Here is a 15944-nt window from a genome sequence, read left to right as displayed (position 1 = left end):
CTTTGATATATGAACCATGGGCGACTTCGGCTCCCCTAAGGAGCTACACCCCTCAAAAAATGGCGGAAAATTTTGGTTTAATTTTTTTTCTCAAAAACCATAAACGCTAGGAAAATGAAATTTGGGGAATATGTTTAACTCATAATAAGGCATGTTTTGACCCTATTCGTACTTTCAACCTACCCCTCTAAACTACTAAACGTAACCACCCCCTTTACATTTTTGCTAATATTTTTTATCGCCAACCGGCAGCAAAACCATACTTTATGCTATCCATTTGCGGCAGTAAAGTGACACTTTGTGCATTTAGCGGCAGACAAAGTACTTTACCAGCCGCATATGCATATATCAAAGTACCCTTAAAATTCACTAAAAGAGGGTTTGCACCCTTGAAGTTTGTTGCAGTCCATTTGCAGTCATTCAGATACATCCTCCTGTATACCGCTGACCTATACCCAGATCTCTGATGACGTTCAATGTCACAAGCTTGACCACTTTAATACGTTCATTGCCCAGCTGAAAATTGAAGTTTCGTGTGGTGTCCAAATTCCAAATTTATTCAGTGGTAGTAGTGGTAATAACATTATAAACTAAAGGATTCCAAAAAATACTAAATTAAAAACTGTAAAAACACAAAAACAACTTCATTTGATACTACAAATAGGAAATTAAACGCAACTTTTAAACAATTTTTTTTTAATTTTATTTTTTTTATAATGAATAATATTTTTTATAAATTAATGTCTTCTATGTTCAATTTTATTTATGAAAGAATCGTATTTCCGTTTTACATTTAATAACTGTTGATTAGCTTCTATTAAATTTGGTGTTAAGCCACAATACTCCTTTCTTAATTCCTTTTCCAAACAATTTTTATCATACGTTAATTGTTGTAAAATCTCCATGTCACTTAAAATGTTATCGAATTTAAACCTTGGATCTTGCAACCATGAAAACTAAAAATAATAATGACAAATTATTTATACTTTCTGTATGAAGCGAAACCAAATACTTATTAATATTCAGATTCTTACCAGTGAACAGGATAAATAAGAAACTAAAGTGTCACTCACCTCCGGTTTCCTCACATGCTTCTGATAACTTTTACACTTCTCTTTTAATACTTTGATCTCTTTTGAAGGCACAGAATATTGTTCTAAAAGGTTTTTTGAATGATCCACTTCTCGACAAGCTATTTTAACTTCATCAGAAAGTTTTAAATTCATCTTTTCATATAGTTGAATACGCGCTTTTAATTCCAACATTTCTCGTTTAGCTTGAAACTCAATTTTATCATTCTTATTAACAGCATTTGATTCTAAACTGTCAGTTACAAGATTTAAAAGTCCTAAGTCTTCTAACAAGCCTCTTAATCTAGTACCTAAAGAGAATTAATACAGAATATATTAATATATAAATCAAATTTAATATATTTAGGTAAATATAAACCGAAAAGATATTTTTTTTAGGTTAGGTTACAAATTTAAGACTTACACTCTACAGCGAGATATTCGTAAGTGTCTTCGAATTTTTCTATATCTAAACCATTAGTTAAATCGTTTTGATCCATTTTATAAGTTATACGCAATAATATTATTATTTTTTTAGAAAGTAAAGCAATTATTCAATTCGAAAAGTGACAGCAAACGTTTATTATTAATGTGAAGTTAGAAGCATAATCACAGCATAATAAAAACGCGTGAAGAGGACGAAAAGAAATTAATTACATTTTAATTCTAACTTTACGTTGTTTTTTTTGCCTTCAATTTCTTATTTATTTATAATAATAAAATTAATTTAATTAATTAAATGTTATTGCGTAAATAATTAAACATTATTACAGTGACTAATCGAACATTAATTTCAATTTATAATAAAGATAACGTGCTAATAATAAATGTTTTGCATCAGAGATTAAAATATGAGTAATTATAAAATAAACAAATTACCGAATTAGGTCATTCGTCCGTTAGATATATTGATTAAAATTTTAAAATACTTTATAAAATTAAATAACATTAAGCGATAATTAATAATTATTGCTCCTTAATGGTTTCATCTTTTTAAAAACTTAAAGCGAAATATTAAAAAAGATTAAAATTTAAGATCATTGAGTATTAGATCAAATATCAACATTTACTTAAAAAACCGAAATGTCATAATATGACATTTAGTTGTCAACTAAAAATCATTGTTGTTCGTTGCGCTACAAAGAAAAACGTTTAGGTAAACAGCGTAATAGTTTTTCAAGCCTGAAAATCTAAAAAATTTAAAGTGTTGTTGTTAGAAAAATAAAATGGGTGCAGTTCTTGGATTATGCAGCGCAGCCCAGGTAAAATACAAAAGCAAAGAATCCAATCAACGAAGTTATTTTTGTATTTAGAATCATTATGTTTATTTATTTACATATGCTTATTTACAGATGGCCTGTTGCTGTGGAAGTGCAGCTTGTTCGTTATGTTGCTCAGCATGTCCTTCATGCAAAAACTCAACATCTTCACGGATTATGTATGCCTTAATGTTAATATTAGCAACAATTGTGGCATGCATTATGTTAGCCCCTGGACTACAAGATTCCCTACGAAACGTGCCATTTTGTAATAATCAAACAGCATATTTACCAAAGGAGGCTGTATTTAATTGTAGCCAAGCTGTTGGATATTTAGCTGTTTATCGAATATATTTTATTTTAACTTTATTTTTTGTCCTAATGGGAATTATGATGATTGGGGTTAAAACTTCTAAAGATCCTCGGGCTGGAATTCAAAATGGGTAAAATAATTAATTTGAAATGAATTCATTTCGTTTAACATTTTATTTGTAAACAGTTTTTGGGGTCTTAAATACTTATTAGTTATTGGTGGTTTAATTGGAGCATTTTTCATTCCGGAAGTATCGTTTGGACAAACATGGATGTATTTCGGAATGATAGGAGGATTTCTATATATTCTAATCCAATTGATATTGATTGTTGACTTTGCGCATTCTTGGGCTGAGTATTGGGTTGGAAATTATGAGGAAAGCGAATCAAAAGGGTGGTATGTCGCTTTGTTAGGGGCTACCATTTTAAATTATGCGCTTACAATAACTGGAATAACTCTTTTATTCGTTTTCTTTACAAAGGTAAATTTAAATATAGAAATTAAACCTCAATATTAATAATTAATTTTTTTTTAAGCCTGACTCTTGTGGATTAAACAAATTTTTCATTTCATTTAACTTAATTTTGTGCATAATTGTTAGTGTGACTTCAATTTTACCAGCGGTGCAAGAAAAACTTCCAAGATCTGGGTTATTACAATCATCAGTTGTATCAATTTATGTTACTTATCTAACTTGGTCATCAGTTTCGAATCAACCAGGTAATCATTTTAATTTTTGTGATTTTTATTTGTTAACATAATTTTTATTCATTATAATTTTTCCTTAAGATAAAAATTGCAACCCCGGGTTATTGGCGATTATTGGGGCTGGGAAGGAAAAGACCAACCTTGGTTTTGATATGGAAAGTATAGTTGGATTGGTTATATGGTTTTTGGTTGTAATGTATTCATCATTAAGGACTGCATCCAAATCTTCAAAAATTACCATGTCTGAACATGTTTTAGTTAAAGATACTGGAGCAGGTTAGTATACATTTTGTTTTTTAATAATGTATAAGGTGAGTCATATAATGACTAATTTTTATCAAGTTTAATTAATTAGTATAGTATTGGAGATTAAGGATTTATTAAGAGTAAATTGACAAAATGTTATGACAAATCTTTATTTATTTATTTTTCTTTTTGAAGTTTCTACACTATTTTTTTAACCATTACTGTCAGTCTTTCACTATATATTATCATTATAAAATATGCGAAGTCTTACTTCAGAGACAGAAACTTTTTTGGTTTTGAAACATTTACTGTGTTCTAAAAATTTGAAATTTAATGAAAGGTATTATTTGTGTCCTAAAGTAAATCATTATTTTATTTTTATGAAGATTAATGTCTGAAATTTTGATGAATCAAGAAACTTATGGCATTGTTTTATCAGGAAGTGTTTAAGAATATTCTGAAGTTGAGGCTTTTTCATAAAAAAATGGTGTCAAGCAGGGTTCGCCCAATTTAAATCACTTGATTTAAAACACGATTTTAATCAATGAAACGCTTTTAAAGTTTTTGTTCAATCACACTGACTTTATTTCGCATGTTTAAGAAACAAGTAATACATCAAATTAAATGGCAGAAATTCATGTTTTGCATAGTACTTTTCCTTTGTTGTTTTCATTGAACTCAAAATGGTTGTACTGAGTGATGAGAGGTATTTTCTTGGATTTAAAATCGTTAAAAAAGTTTAGCTAGTCAAACACCTGGATCTTAACATCGCCCTTTTCATTTCCAATAGAGACAGCAGGGTTTACTTTAGAAGTTGGCATAGAAAGGTACATTGTTCTGAACTTCTTTTTAAAGATTTTTTGAATATAGAAATAAAACACAGATGTGACCTTTATACTTGCATAAAATTTAATTTATATCAGTACCGGTTTCGAAGTTTTCACTTCATCATCAGCTGACAACTATACAGAGAGATTAACTATTATTAAAATACGTAATGGATATAAAAAAAATGTGTAAAAATATGAAAATATAAAAAATATATAAAAAAATATAACGAAATACTCACTATCAGAAAGTGAAGTCCACAGATTGCAACATTAAAGAAGGTTTGAAATGTTGATAATTTAAATTTTGAAAGAAATTCTGAATATAAAATTGCGTCGTTATTAAAATTTAAATACATTCACAAAGTATATCAAAAACTTTTATAGTATGATTAGTTAATAAATTTAAAATGGTGTTACGATTTGAAAAGGCTATATTAATTAAAATAAAAAATAAAAATAAATAATCCTTTATTGATGCTTAGACCATTACAAAAATCATACATAGATTTAAACGAATAAAGGCGTCCGCTAGGCGTGAATGGATACACCACAAAAGCACCAAGGTGCTGCGCGTGGCTCAAAATATTTCAACTTTTAAGTTAGCGAACGACTAGTATGAACGGTAAGATTAGGTAAATTAACACATTATAAACAGTTGTATTCACAGTTATACTATATGTTCAGATATGAAAAAAAAGAAGCAAATAAAGACATCAAGTAACGACTAAGTACAGATTAGTTAATTGTACGTCTGTAATTGATTTATCCATAATTTTATGAGATAGTTCAAGTTTGTACGAGTTACACTCCTATCAGTTGCCGAGAGAAATCCAGTGAAGCTATTGTAAATTCTATGTGCATGACAAATAAAAAAAATTTCTGTGTGCGCTTTAAAATGCCTAATAGATCTTGCCAGACTATCAGAAACATTTCTAGTAGAATAAGTGTGTCTCGGAAATTCCAGCAGTGGTGGATTGTTGATAATAAATTTAGCAATCTCGATTGTATAAAGTTGCCTAATATTAAAAACCTCAGTGAGTTCAAACAGCGCGTCCGATGGGAAGTCGCGCGGTTTATATGTCATAATTTTTAAAATAGTTCTCTGAGCAACCTCAACGTTAGTAATAAGATAAGTCGAGGCATCTCCCCAAGCTAAGATACCGTATATCAACAAAGATTGGACTAAGGCGTAATAAACCACTTTAAGAGAACTAATCGGTAGAATTTCACGCAGTTTCTTGAAAACATAGAATAGTTTTCGTAATCTGGCACACAAGTTACTTATATGATCCCCCCAACGAACGCACTGATCAATCATGACACCAAGGTACTTCTGGTTGGCATTTATCTGAGTGAAATGTTATTTCATTTATATTTGGTAAGTTAGTAGAATACGAAGAGAATGTAATGAATTGAGACTTCTTAATGTTAAGTGATAATTTATTTCTATTTAACCAAGCTTTTACTATTCGTAAATCGGATGAGGTTTGTTCAATCAGACACTCCCATGATTCGCCTTCAACAAAGAGAACTGTGTCATCAGCATATGCTATCACCTCTGCATTAAGATGAATATCAAATATATCATTTATGTAAACTAGGAAGAGTAAAGGTCCCAGAACGGTGCCCTGCGGGACACCAAATGTCACAAGTTTCTCAGAGCTAGCAACACCGTTTATATTAACTTGCTGATATCTCTCACTTAAGTAGTCCCTAAACAACTCAAGAGTGCTACCTCTACATCCACACATCTCCAGCTTATTTAACAAAATGTCATGATGGACTGTATCGAAAGCTTTAGACAGATCTAGAAAGGTAGCTATGCAGGGCCTTCTTCTATCCAAAGAGTAATGAATGAGTTGTGTTAAGCGCGAAACTGCATGATTTGTAGACCGCCCAGCCCTAAAACCATATTGATGTTTATTTAAGAAGTTATTTTTTTCAAGAAATGCAATAAAACGAGATTTAATTATTTTTTCAAATATTTTGGACAAATTACTTAGTAACGATATGGGTCTATAGTTGGTCGGTTCAAGTTTACATCCATCTTTGTATATCGGGACAATTAATGCCCTTTTTAGGGCTCGCGGAAAGCGACCCTCCAAAAAACATCTATTAAAAATACAACATAAGGGTTTTTTAATAAACTGCGCGGTTTCTTTAGAAAATATTTTATGAAATTTACTAGTTAAAGTATTAAATTGTGGGGATTTATAAATTATGGCATCATTATTATGTTCTGTATATAAAGGGTCCTTTTGTATATGTATCTTATTAGACATATTAGTAATCTTACCAATAGGGAAACCATTATCATGGGCTAAATCAAAAATGAAGTTAGTTTCTTTAATCCTGTTATATTCAGAAAGAGGATAATTATAAATCCTGTTAATGAGAAATCAAAAATTAGCAAATTTATGTTGATTAGGGTGTGATGATGTGTATGGTGGTAGAAATAGAAGAAGGTTTTCTATAGATATTGTATTCTATGTAGTTATTTTCATTTTTAGTTAAAGTTAAATCCAATAAGTTGATAGTTTTTCTTTTTCAATCTTTATTGTAAATTTAAGTTTGTTATGAAATTTATTGATGTAAGAGTGAAATTCATTAAGTTCATTAATATCACCATTCCACACACAGAAAACATCATGGACATATCTATTCCAAGAAATAATATGTTTATGAAAAGGATTAACATGATTAATCCTTTTAATAATAGTCTAGAAAAATTTCTGCTAAAAGGCCCGACAATGGCATCCCTATTGGAAGACCATCTGAGAGAGAATAAATTTCATTGTAAAAACAGCAATAATTTTGTGAAACTATATGTCTAATGATAGTATTAAAATCGTCAATATTATTTTTATTATCAAAATTTGAATGAAATAAAGTAGAAACTATTGTGAGGGTGTAATCAAGTGGAACACTTGTGTAAAGAGTAGATACGTTGAAAGACACTAATAAACAATTATCAATATTAATATTTTTGGTTAAAGTTATGAACTGATTTGCATTTTTAACAGAAAAAGCAGATGTGAAATTAATTTGTTTAAAAATGTTAGACATAAAATTGATAAGTTTTCGTGATGGTGAATTTCCAAAATTTGTTATAGGCCTGATGGGCATACCTGCTTTATGTAGTTTTGGCAGAGAGTAAATTGACGGTAAATTAGGCTTAATATCTAAAAAATAAGTAGTTTGAAATTTTTTGTTAGTATTATTGAGGTAAGGCGTGTACTTAGTCAGAGTCTCTTTACATTTATTAATTATGTCTCGAGTATTTTTGATCATTTTATCTAATAGGTTAAAATTTATCTTCCTATAATTATTCTTAAGCAAAAATTCATGAGTTTTCTGTATATACATACATCTGTTTAATATGACTATGCCCGCTCCTTTATCAGCTTTGACAAAAACCGCATCAGTAAGTTTCAGTTTTTTTCAAGTTTCAGTTACAAATATAAGCTATTTTTGTCAATTTAATTAATTTTTTTTTTTGGTTTTTCATCTGATGATGGAGTGAAAACTTCGAAACTGGTACTGATATAAATTAAATTTTATGCAAGTGTAAAGGTCACATCTGTGTTTTATTTCTATCTTCAAAATTTCATTTACTTGCAACATGGATAATTTACATACATTCTTTTTAAAGAACCCAAATGCCCAATCACAAGAAAATTTAGTGTGTCCTACTGGCATGAAAGACAACACTATCATTTTGTTTTTATTGTAACTTATCCTCCACGTCAAGTAGCCGAGCAAAATATTATTTTTATTTTGCCCAACACAATTGTTAGCATGAATGTACATCACATCATCTCCTTTACTATTTTGCTGCAAGTAATGGTGAAACAGGCTTGTAATAAGGGTTTGAACCTTTTAGTAGAGCTTACACTTTCTGGGAGGAGATAGTTTATCTGTTTATTAGTTGTTTCACACATAACCCCAAAAATTCCGATCTTAAAGAAGCACCAAAAAATAAATTGGGCCAGGTTTTAAGGGGTTGCTGGGAATGTGGACCTATTGGGCCATATCGAAACTGTAATGGACACTTGTCTCAAGCGGATTATCAAGAGAAGAGAGTCTATGGTCATTTTTATTGTATTTTTGTAAAACTTTCATTTTTTACCAGTTCTAAGTGCGCCTTCATTTTTTTACATTGGCTATCTTCACTTGCAACCGCTATAGCAGCCCCAGAAGTATAATGTTTTTGGCAAAAAGAGCAGAGGTCTGATGGTTGAGCACGTCTCTCGCCAAATGTTTGTGAACACTCTCAATGACGCAGATTTTTTTAACCATGTCCTCTGTGAATGATTGTATGTAGATATCGTAGATTTTTTTCTTGCCATCACTAGAAGGCAAGAGTTTTAGATTAGTGTTATATACAGTACTGCTTCTGCCTGGCAGATAAATCACATGTTGCTCGGCATAATTGTTCAGGAACTTCACAACCTACTTTTCCAACAATTTCTATTACAACATTTTCTTCAACGATAGGACATTCCTATGCATTACCGAAATCCGTAGGATCCAACGTTGGTACTTGATCAAGAACGCCTTGGCGAACATCCTGTTCAACTCTTCATCGTCTTCACTTGATTTGTCACTATTTCCCAATCGCACATCAAAATAATTATGATAAGCTACAAAATCTTCCTTATCTTTTGAAAACTTCGACCGTTTATCTTCATCCGTTGTGAACACAACATATCGGCAACACAACATACCATCTGAAGGATCGGAAGGAAGAAGGTGCACGTACTGGCGTATGCCGACGACCTGGTAGTGATCGCGAAGGAAGCGGATGAGATGAGGGCAATGATGCGGTCGCTGGAAAGGTATTTTAGCTGGAAGGATTTGAAGGTAAACGTAGACAAAACGAAAATGATGAGGTTCTATAAAGGGGGTCGAAGAAGACTGACGACTGGAGATGGGAGGGGAGGGTGATCGAGGAAGTGAGGGAGTACACATACCTGGTATACAGATTTAAAGAGAACTACAAGGAACGAGGACATACTAGAATGTTGGCTGCGAGGGCGAATAAGGTTATGGGACAGGTTTGGGGATGGGTTGAGAGGATGTTTGGAGAAGATGTTGGAAAAAGGAAATTAATGTTTGAGAGTGCAGGCTGTGTGAGGAGGGCTGGGAGTCTCTATACCATCTGCTGTTGGAGTGTAGTGAGTTGAGGGAGGAGGTGATAGATTGGAGACAGGTGTTGGGGGAGAGGGCGGAGGGAAGGAGATCTCGGATCTCGATGGGACAAAATCGTCGGAAACACTATTAAGATACAAAGAAGTTGGAATAAATTTATCTTATAATTCCATTTTCATGTTGGGATTCATGAGGTTATTTCCTTTCATGTCGGGTTATAGGGGCATAGATGCACCACGTTCGAAGAATCTCGACTTTCTAAATCTCGCGTGCAAGCTTTCAGCGATGCGACGGTAACCGAGCAGATTTTCTCTTCATGAAGCAAGTTTTCACGAAATGAGATGACTATTATCGGTTAACAATTCCATAATTTTAAAGAGGATGTCGCCTTTCACACAACATAACTACAGACTTCCGCATTTCTAAAGGAAAACTGTTGCTTTATCATATATTTATAACTTCTTCATAATATATCACGTATTCTTCACGTATAAAAAATGCAAAATAAAAGAATAGTTGAGTAATTCTAATTTGTTGAATTTTTCAACCATTTTTTTTCTACAGTTAATTATGACTCACCTTATATTATTTTTTATCCATTCCTTAACCATAGCATTATGTATTTTATTTTTTTAGAAATTGTAAATCTTTCAAAAATCTAGAACACCTACCTTGTTTGAAAATATTAATCTTCTTTTTATTTATTAACAGTTCAACCCAATGACGACGCTCACTTGGTCAATCGGGAAGGTAAACTTTAAATTTACAATTATTATTTTTGTGAAAAAATAGTATATCTTTTATTTGTATTTAACTTAATTTCTCATTTTATCATCCCAGCTGCTTTTTAAGTCGTAGATATTACATTTTTTTGTAGTTACATAATGCTATGGATTTTTTAGTGTTGTTTTATTCATTTTAATCCCATTTCATGTTACTTTTTTTTCGTTTTCTTTTTATGTATTTTAAAGCTTCTAACGGCTATGACTCTATACCAGGTGGTGACGCCGAAGAGGGAGGTGAGAAAAAGACGCAAGTTTGGGATAACGAAGCTGATACGGTCGCTTACAATTGGAGTTTTTTCCATATCATGTTCGCTTTGGCTACTTTATACATCATGATGACACTCACCAATTGGTACAAGTAAGTAAACGAAATATTGGGTGTAATCAATTTTATTTTGAAATTATTTTTAGGCCTAATTCAACACTTGAAACATTAAACGCCAACGCCGCTTCAATGTGGATTAAAGCGATATCGAGCTGGCTCTGCTTATTCTTGTATGGATGGACATTGATTGCTCCAATTGTCTTAAGAGATCGCGAATTTAATTAAAGAACTATTTAACATTGAGTAAATAAATAGTCTTTCTCATAATCGTTGTTTATAATAGAGTTAGGTTGCTTTGAAATATTGAGATTAACAAGTTCAATCTCTTTAATTTTACTAAATGTAATAAATATTCTTGTATACTTATTTTTCAGTTTGTTGTATAGAAGTTTTGTGATTTTTATGATTATTCTAAATAAATAAAAATAGGTTTAAAACGTTAAAAATTTTTTAATCAGTAAATTATCTACAGTAAGTAGTATCAAGTACTTGACATTACGTTCAGCTCAATTATATTAAGCTCTAAGATAACCTCCTGGAGGGTATCCTCTGAACCGTCGTGTTCAGATCATAGACATATTCAATTTAAAATTGATCTAGGGATGAAATCGGACTGTATGTACCGTAATCCCCGTAGCACTAATTGGGATCTGTTTAAGAGTTGCCTTGCAGATAACCTAACTAGTGTCTCGCAACCGTTAGGAACTGTGATCAGGTTGAAATAGCCACGGAGCAGATCTCTGTGGCAATTCGCTCTGCATATCACAGTAGCAGTCCACTGAAGGTGAAAAGTAATAATCGGGGCACACCCTGGTGGAACGAATCTCTTAGCTCCGAAAAACAAGAGGTCCGAAAGGTTTTTAACCGGGCCAAGACATTAGGTGAATGGGAGAAATATAAACAGCCTCTAACGAATTACACCAAAAACATACGTAAGGCAAAAAGAGAGTCTTGGAGGAGGTTCTGTGAGGGAGTGAAAGACACACCCAACAGTGCAAGAATTCACAAGATTCTCGCTAGAGATCCGGCACTACCCCTGGGCTCACTTAGGCGGCCTGACGGTAGTTTTACGGATTCTAGCAGAGCCTCGTTGGAGCTTCTCATGCAGACTCACTTCCCAGGAAGCCTGATGATGAGGGCCGATAATGCCACAGCGGGCTATTCCTGCAAGGCAAAGCGCCCCTCAAATACGGATTGGAGTGTGGCTAGAAAAGTCGTCACTTACACATCCGTGGACCAAGCAATTCAAACGTTTAAGCCGTTCAAATCGCCTGGAGAAGACAATATCTTTCCTGCTTTGTTACAGCAGGGGAGGTCTTTGTTGTTGCCAATTTTGGTAAAAATTTTTAGAGCGAGTGTCGCCTGGAAATATGTGCCGGCAGAATAGACTAAGGTACGGGTATCTTACATACCCAAAGCGGGCCGTTCGATCCCTACTTCTAATGCCTTTCGACCCATCAGCCTAACGTCATTTCTGCTGAAAACCCTTGAAAACGTTCTGGAACGGTATATCCGTACGGTGCCATTGGTATCTGGTCCACTGAGTCGCCACTAGTATGCTTATCAAGCAGGAAAATCAGCAGAATTGGCTCTACACAACTTAGTTGGTAGAGTATCCAGGACGCTGCAGGATAAAGAAATCTTGGTTTGTGCGTTTCTGGATATAGAGGGAGCGTTCAACAACGCAATACCACAATCTCTTGAAAGAGCTGCTCTTGACAGGGGAGTGGAAGCAATTATAGCGGGTTTGGATCCGCAATATGCTAGATTAGTAGAATAATTTCTACTTCACTCCACGGTGATATGATACGCTTCAGGCCGGAAGGTGGCTGCCCGCAGGGAGGAGTGTTATTTCCCCTGCTTTGGTCCCTCCTAGTTGACGATCTGATTGCGATAGTCGAAGCCGTTGGTGTGGAAATACAAGCTTATGCTGATGACATTGTCGTTATGGTCCAAGGAACCTGTTTACCGAGGATATCTAAAGTCCTCCAGGTGACCCTAGATACCATTTGCGCTTGGTGTAAGGGAGAGAACCTCTCAATAAACCCGCAAAAGACAATTGTTGTGAAGAAATTCCTTTCTCAAAGGAAGTCAAATATCTAGGAGTAATCCTAGACAAAACCCTGTCATGGAATGGACATTTTCAGGGAGTTTTGCACAAAGCTAGACTATCCTTGTGGACTTGTCGCAGTCTTTGTGGAAAAAATTGGGGTCTTACCCCTGAAAGACTGTACTGGCTCTATGTGACTGTGGTTATACCTATGATCACATACGGAGCAGCAGCTTGGTATAGGAAAGTCCGACAGACTTCAGTTATCAGTAAACTTTCACGAATTCAACGAGTAGCTGGATTGGCAATCTCTGATGCGATAGGCACAACGCCAACTCTAGCAATGGAGGTTCTGCTTGGCCTATCTCCTCTGCATTTGCATATAGAGAAAGTGGCTAGAACAACCATTTACAGATTTAAGCAATGTGCTCAAAACTGTTCCGACATGTCCTACCAATGGGTTGCGGAAGACATTATAAGCACTGATACTGTGCTATCAATGCCGTCAGATTTGGCGGTATCACTATCAGTGATTAATGCTCGATACCAGATTGTACTGCCTGAGCGGCAGTCCTGGATTGAAAATGAAAATTCTCTGGTTCAGGCAGACATTTGCTTGTACACAGATGGATCAAAAACGCCTAAAGGGGTAGAAGCAGGAGTATACTGTCAGACACCTCGAATTAAGCAAGCTTACAGCCTGGGTACGTACTGTACTGTATTCCAGGCGGAAGTATTTGCTATTGACATGGGTGCTAAAATCCTTCTTGAAAGAGGGGTGAAGAACATGACAGTACGAATTTTCTCAGACAGTCAAGCCGCTCTCCAGGCGCTGCAAGCCGTGAAAACGGTGTCGGCTCTGGTTAATGATTGTAAGAGAACATTAAACACACTGAGTTGTGATAACAGAGTCTCTCTGATCAGGGTCCTGGGTCACTCTGGGGTTGCTGGCAATGAAGCGGCAGATAAGCTAGCACGAGATGGCAGCGCTGAAGCGTTTGTGGGGCCGGAACCAGCAGTTGGTGTATCATTTGCGATGGCCAAATATAGGATTGGACTGTGGGCTGAAGAGAGACTTCGCCTACTGTGGACCAGTTCTCCTGGAATGAGACCCGGGAATATTTTAGGACTTGCCCGTAGTAGCATAAAAGTTCTAATGGGTGTTTTTACTTGGCACTGCCCATTAAAAGCACACCTCAACTTGTTGGGTTTAGCCGACGATGTTGAATGCCGACTATGTGCGGAGGAAGCAGAGACGGTTGAGCATGTTTTATGCCACTGCCCTGCCGTTAACCGTATCAGATTCTCGATTTTTGGGTCGCAGTTTATCTCCTCAAGGGATCTGAATGACCTTTCGCCGAGCAAGGTATTAACGTTCGTTAAGAGCATTGGACTGCACGGTGAAATTTGATAACGATATCTATCGGGCTACAATAGATCCTTAGGGTCGCGGTGCAAGGTTGGTTAGTCCGCCTACCCGATATGTAGTCGATGCAATGTCAAAAATCAAAAATAAAAATGTATTTACAAAAGAATAACACATTAAAAATTAATCATAAGTAAATATAAGTTAATAAGATAAAAATCTAAAACCAGTTGAGCATTAATACATACAATTTCTTCTTTTTTATGTTTTTTATCATTGCATATCAGGCTTCTCTTTCTTTTTTAAAGGCGATAACATCAATCGTATTTCAGCAATTGCCTTTGCAGGATTTAAGTTCTGTAATTAAAAACACTATCTTTTAAACCGTATTTTTGTTATAGTTTCAATTTTTGCTTACCTTTGGACAACAAACCATACAATTTAGAATAGTATGACATCTAAAAACCGACCATTTATTTCTTAAACAGTCCAATCTTTCTTTGCACGCATCATCCCTTGAATCAATTATCCATCTATAAGCGTGTAATAAAGCGGCCGGACCTAAATATTTATCGCCGTTCCACCAATAAGACGGACAAGAATGTGTGCAACATCCGCAAAGAATGCATTCGTAAAGATTATCCTAAATACACCCAAGTTTATTTTAAAGAAATATTTTAATACAATATTTTACCAATTTTTTTCTATCCCTGATACTTTGCATATAAGATGGATCTCCATACTTAGCTCTAACGTTTTTTATTAGGTACGGTTTAACAGATTCATAGTTCTGGTAAAATTGATGAAAATCCGTTACCAAATCCTTTATAATATACATATGGGGTAATGGATATATTTTAATTACAGCAGTCTTCGGTATATGCCTAAAAAATTAAATCAATAAAATTTAAACGTCATTGTTTCCTTACAATTAAACACTATTTTAGTAATTTTTACGTAATACACGCTAAACCGTTTACTCCGTCAATATTCATTGCGCAAGAACCACAAATACCTTCCCTACAAGATCTCCGAAACGATAAAGAACTATCCATATGGTTTTTAACGTGGAATAACACATCTAAAATCATTCTTCCTTTCATCCTAAAAAAATGAATTAATAAAGTCGATTTTATCTCATATTTCTTAATAAATTAAATTAATAAAATTTTAAATATATACTTAGAAGTGTCTACTGTGTAACTCTTAAGTTCGCCACCTTTTTTTCCAGATTTACAAGGATCGTACCGATAAATTTTAAACGTTTTTGGACCTCCTTCTGGTGTTGGTTTCGAATGGGATTTCGCAGGTTTAGAAGATTCCGTGTTACAGGCTTCGTTTTGTTTCATTAAATCATTGTTTAGAGACAAATTTCGAAATTGCTAAATAATTAATTTTGATAACTCAAAGACAATTATAAATATTTTGTCAAAAGTAATTAAAAATTACAATTGTTTTCGTACAATTTCATAATTGTTTACTTACTATATAATATCGAGACCAAATAGTGTAAATGGAAAACTTTTTAAGCCTTATAACATTCATTATTTTAAAAAATTGATGTTTTTGTAATGAAATTAATGACAAATAAAAGTGTCAGTGTCTCTGTCTAGTAAAAAAAAAGTGTCATGTAATGTAATGTAGAAATAATTACTACGATCAAATTTTTTAAATATTTTTCTTTTTCACCTTGTTAAGCTACGGTTTAGTTCACGCCATTAGTCTCTATACAAACTCTTGACCAAGATTATTACAAACAGATTAAAAACTAAATTCGACGCATATCAACCTGTAGAACAGATGGGTTTCAGGAAAGATTCAGCACCATTGATCGATATCAC

The 15944-nt window shown here is 33.8% G+C and overlaps 3 protein-coding genes across 6 annotated transcripts; 1 reads left to right on the top strand and 2 right to left on the bottom strand.

The window, feature by feature from the left end:
• Positions 1-679: 679 nt before the first annotated feature.
• Positions 680-1659, bottom strand: LOC111417277 (uncharacterized). The gene is made up of 3 exons (XM_023049504.2): positions 1495-1659; positions 1074-1381; positions 680-956 (listed from the first exon to the last, which is right to left on the bottom strand). Exons 1-3 carry the CDS (start codon positions 1568-1570, stop codon positions 738-740), a joined length of 603 nt encoding a protein of 200 aa, XP_022905272.2. The 5' UTR covers positions 1571-1659; the 3' UTR covers positions 680-737.
• A 493-nt stretch (positions 1660-2152) lies between these two features.
• Positions 2153-11133, top strand: LOC111417273 (serine incorporator TMS1). 4 transcript variants are annotated; one of them, XM_023049498.2, is made up of 8 exons: positions 2153-2332; positions 2423-2772; positions 2829-3123; positions 3179-3362; positions 3432-3626; positions 10289-10327; positions 10576-10720; positions 10774-11133. In XM_023049498.2, exons 1-8 carry the CDS (start codon positions 2297-2299, stop codon positions 10910-10912), a joined length of 1383 nt encoding a protein of 460 aa, XP_022905266.2. In that variant the 5' UTR covers positions 2153-2296; the 3' UTR covers positions 10913-11133. The 4 variants fall into 4 exon arrangements, with proteins under 4 accessions (XP_022905266.2, XP_022905265.2, XP_022905268.2 ...); XM_023049497.2 differs by having other exon boundaries at positions 10549-10720; positions 10774-10954; XM_023049500.2 differs by lacking the exon at positions 10289-10327 and having other exon boundaries at positions 10774-10954.
• A 3110-nt stretch (positions 11134-14243) lies between these two features.
• Positions 14244-15733, bottom strand: LOC111421948 (succinate dehydrogenase iron-sulfur subunit-like). The gene is made up of 6 exons (XM_023055141.2): positions 15589-15733; positions 15286-15485; positions 15061-15207; positions 14798-14987; positions 14522-14746; positions 14244-14460 (listed from the first exon to the last, which is right to left on the bottom strand). Exons 1-6 carry the CDS (start codon positions 15646-15648, stop codon positions 14377-14379), a joined length of 906 nt encoding a protein of 301 aa, XP_022910909.2. The 5' UTR covers positions 15649-15733; the 3' UTR covers positions 14244-14376.
• Between the last annotated feature and the right edge of the window lie 211 nt (positions 15734-15944).

This window comes from Onthophagus taurus, chromosome 6 (assembly GCF_036711975.1).
Source record: "Onthophagus taurus isolate NC chromosome 6, IU_Otau_3.0, whole genome shotgun sequence".
In the NCBI taxonomy this organism is placed as follows: domain Eukaryota; kingdom Metazoa; phylum Arthropoda; class Insecta; order Coleoptera; family Scarabaeidae; genus Onthophagus; species Onthophagus taurus.
The sequence above is the reverse complement of the archived record's forward strand: the minus strand, read 5'-3'. Positions and strand labels throughout refer to the sequence as shown.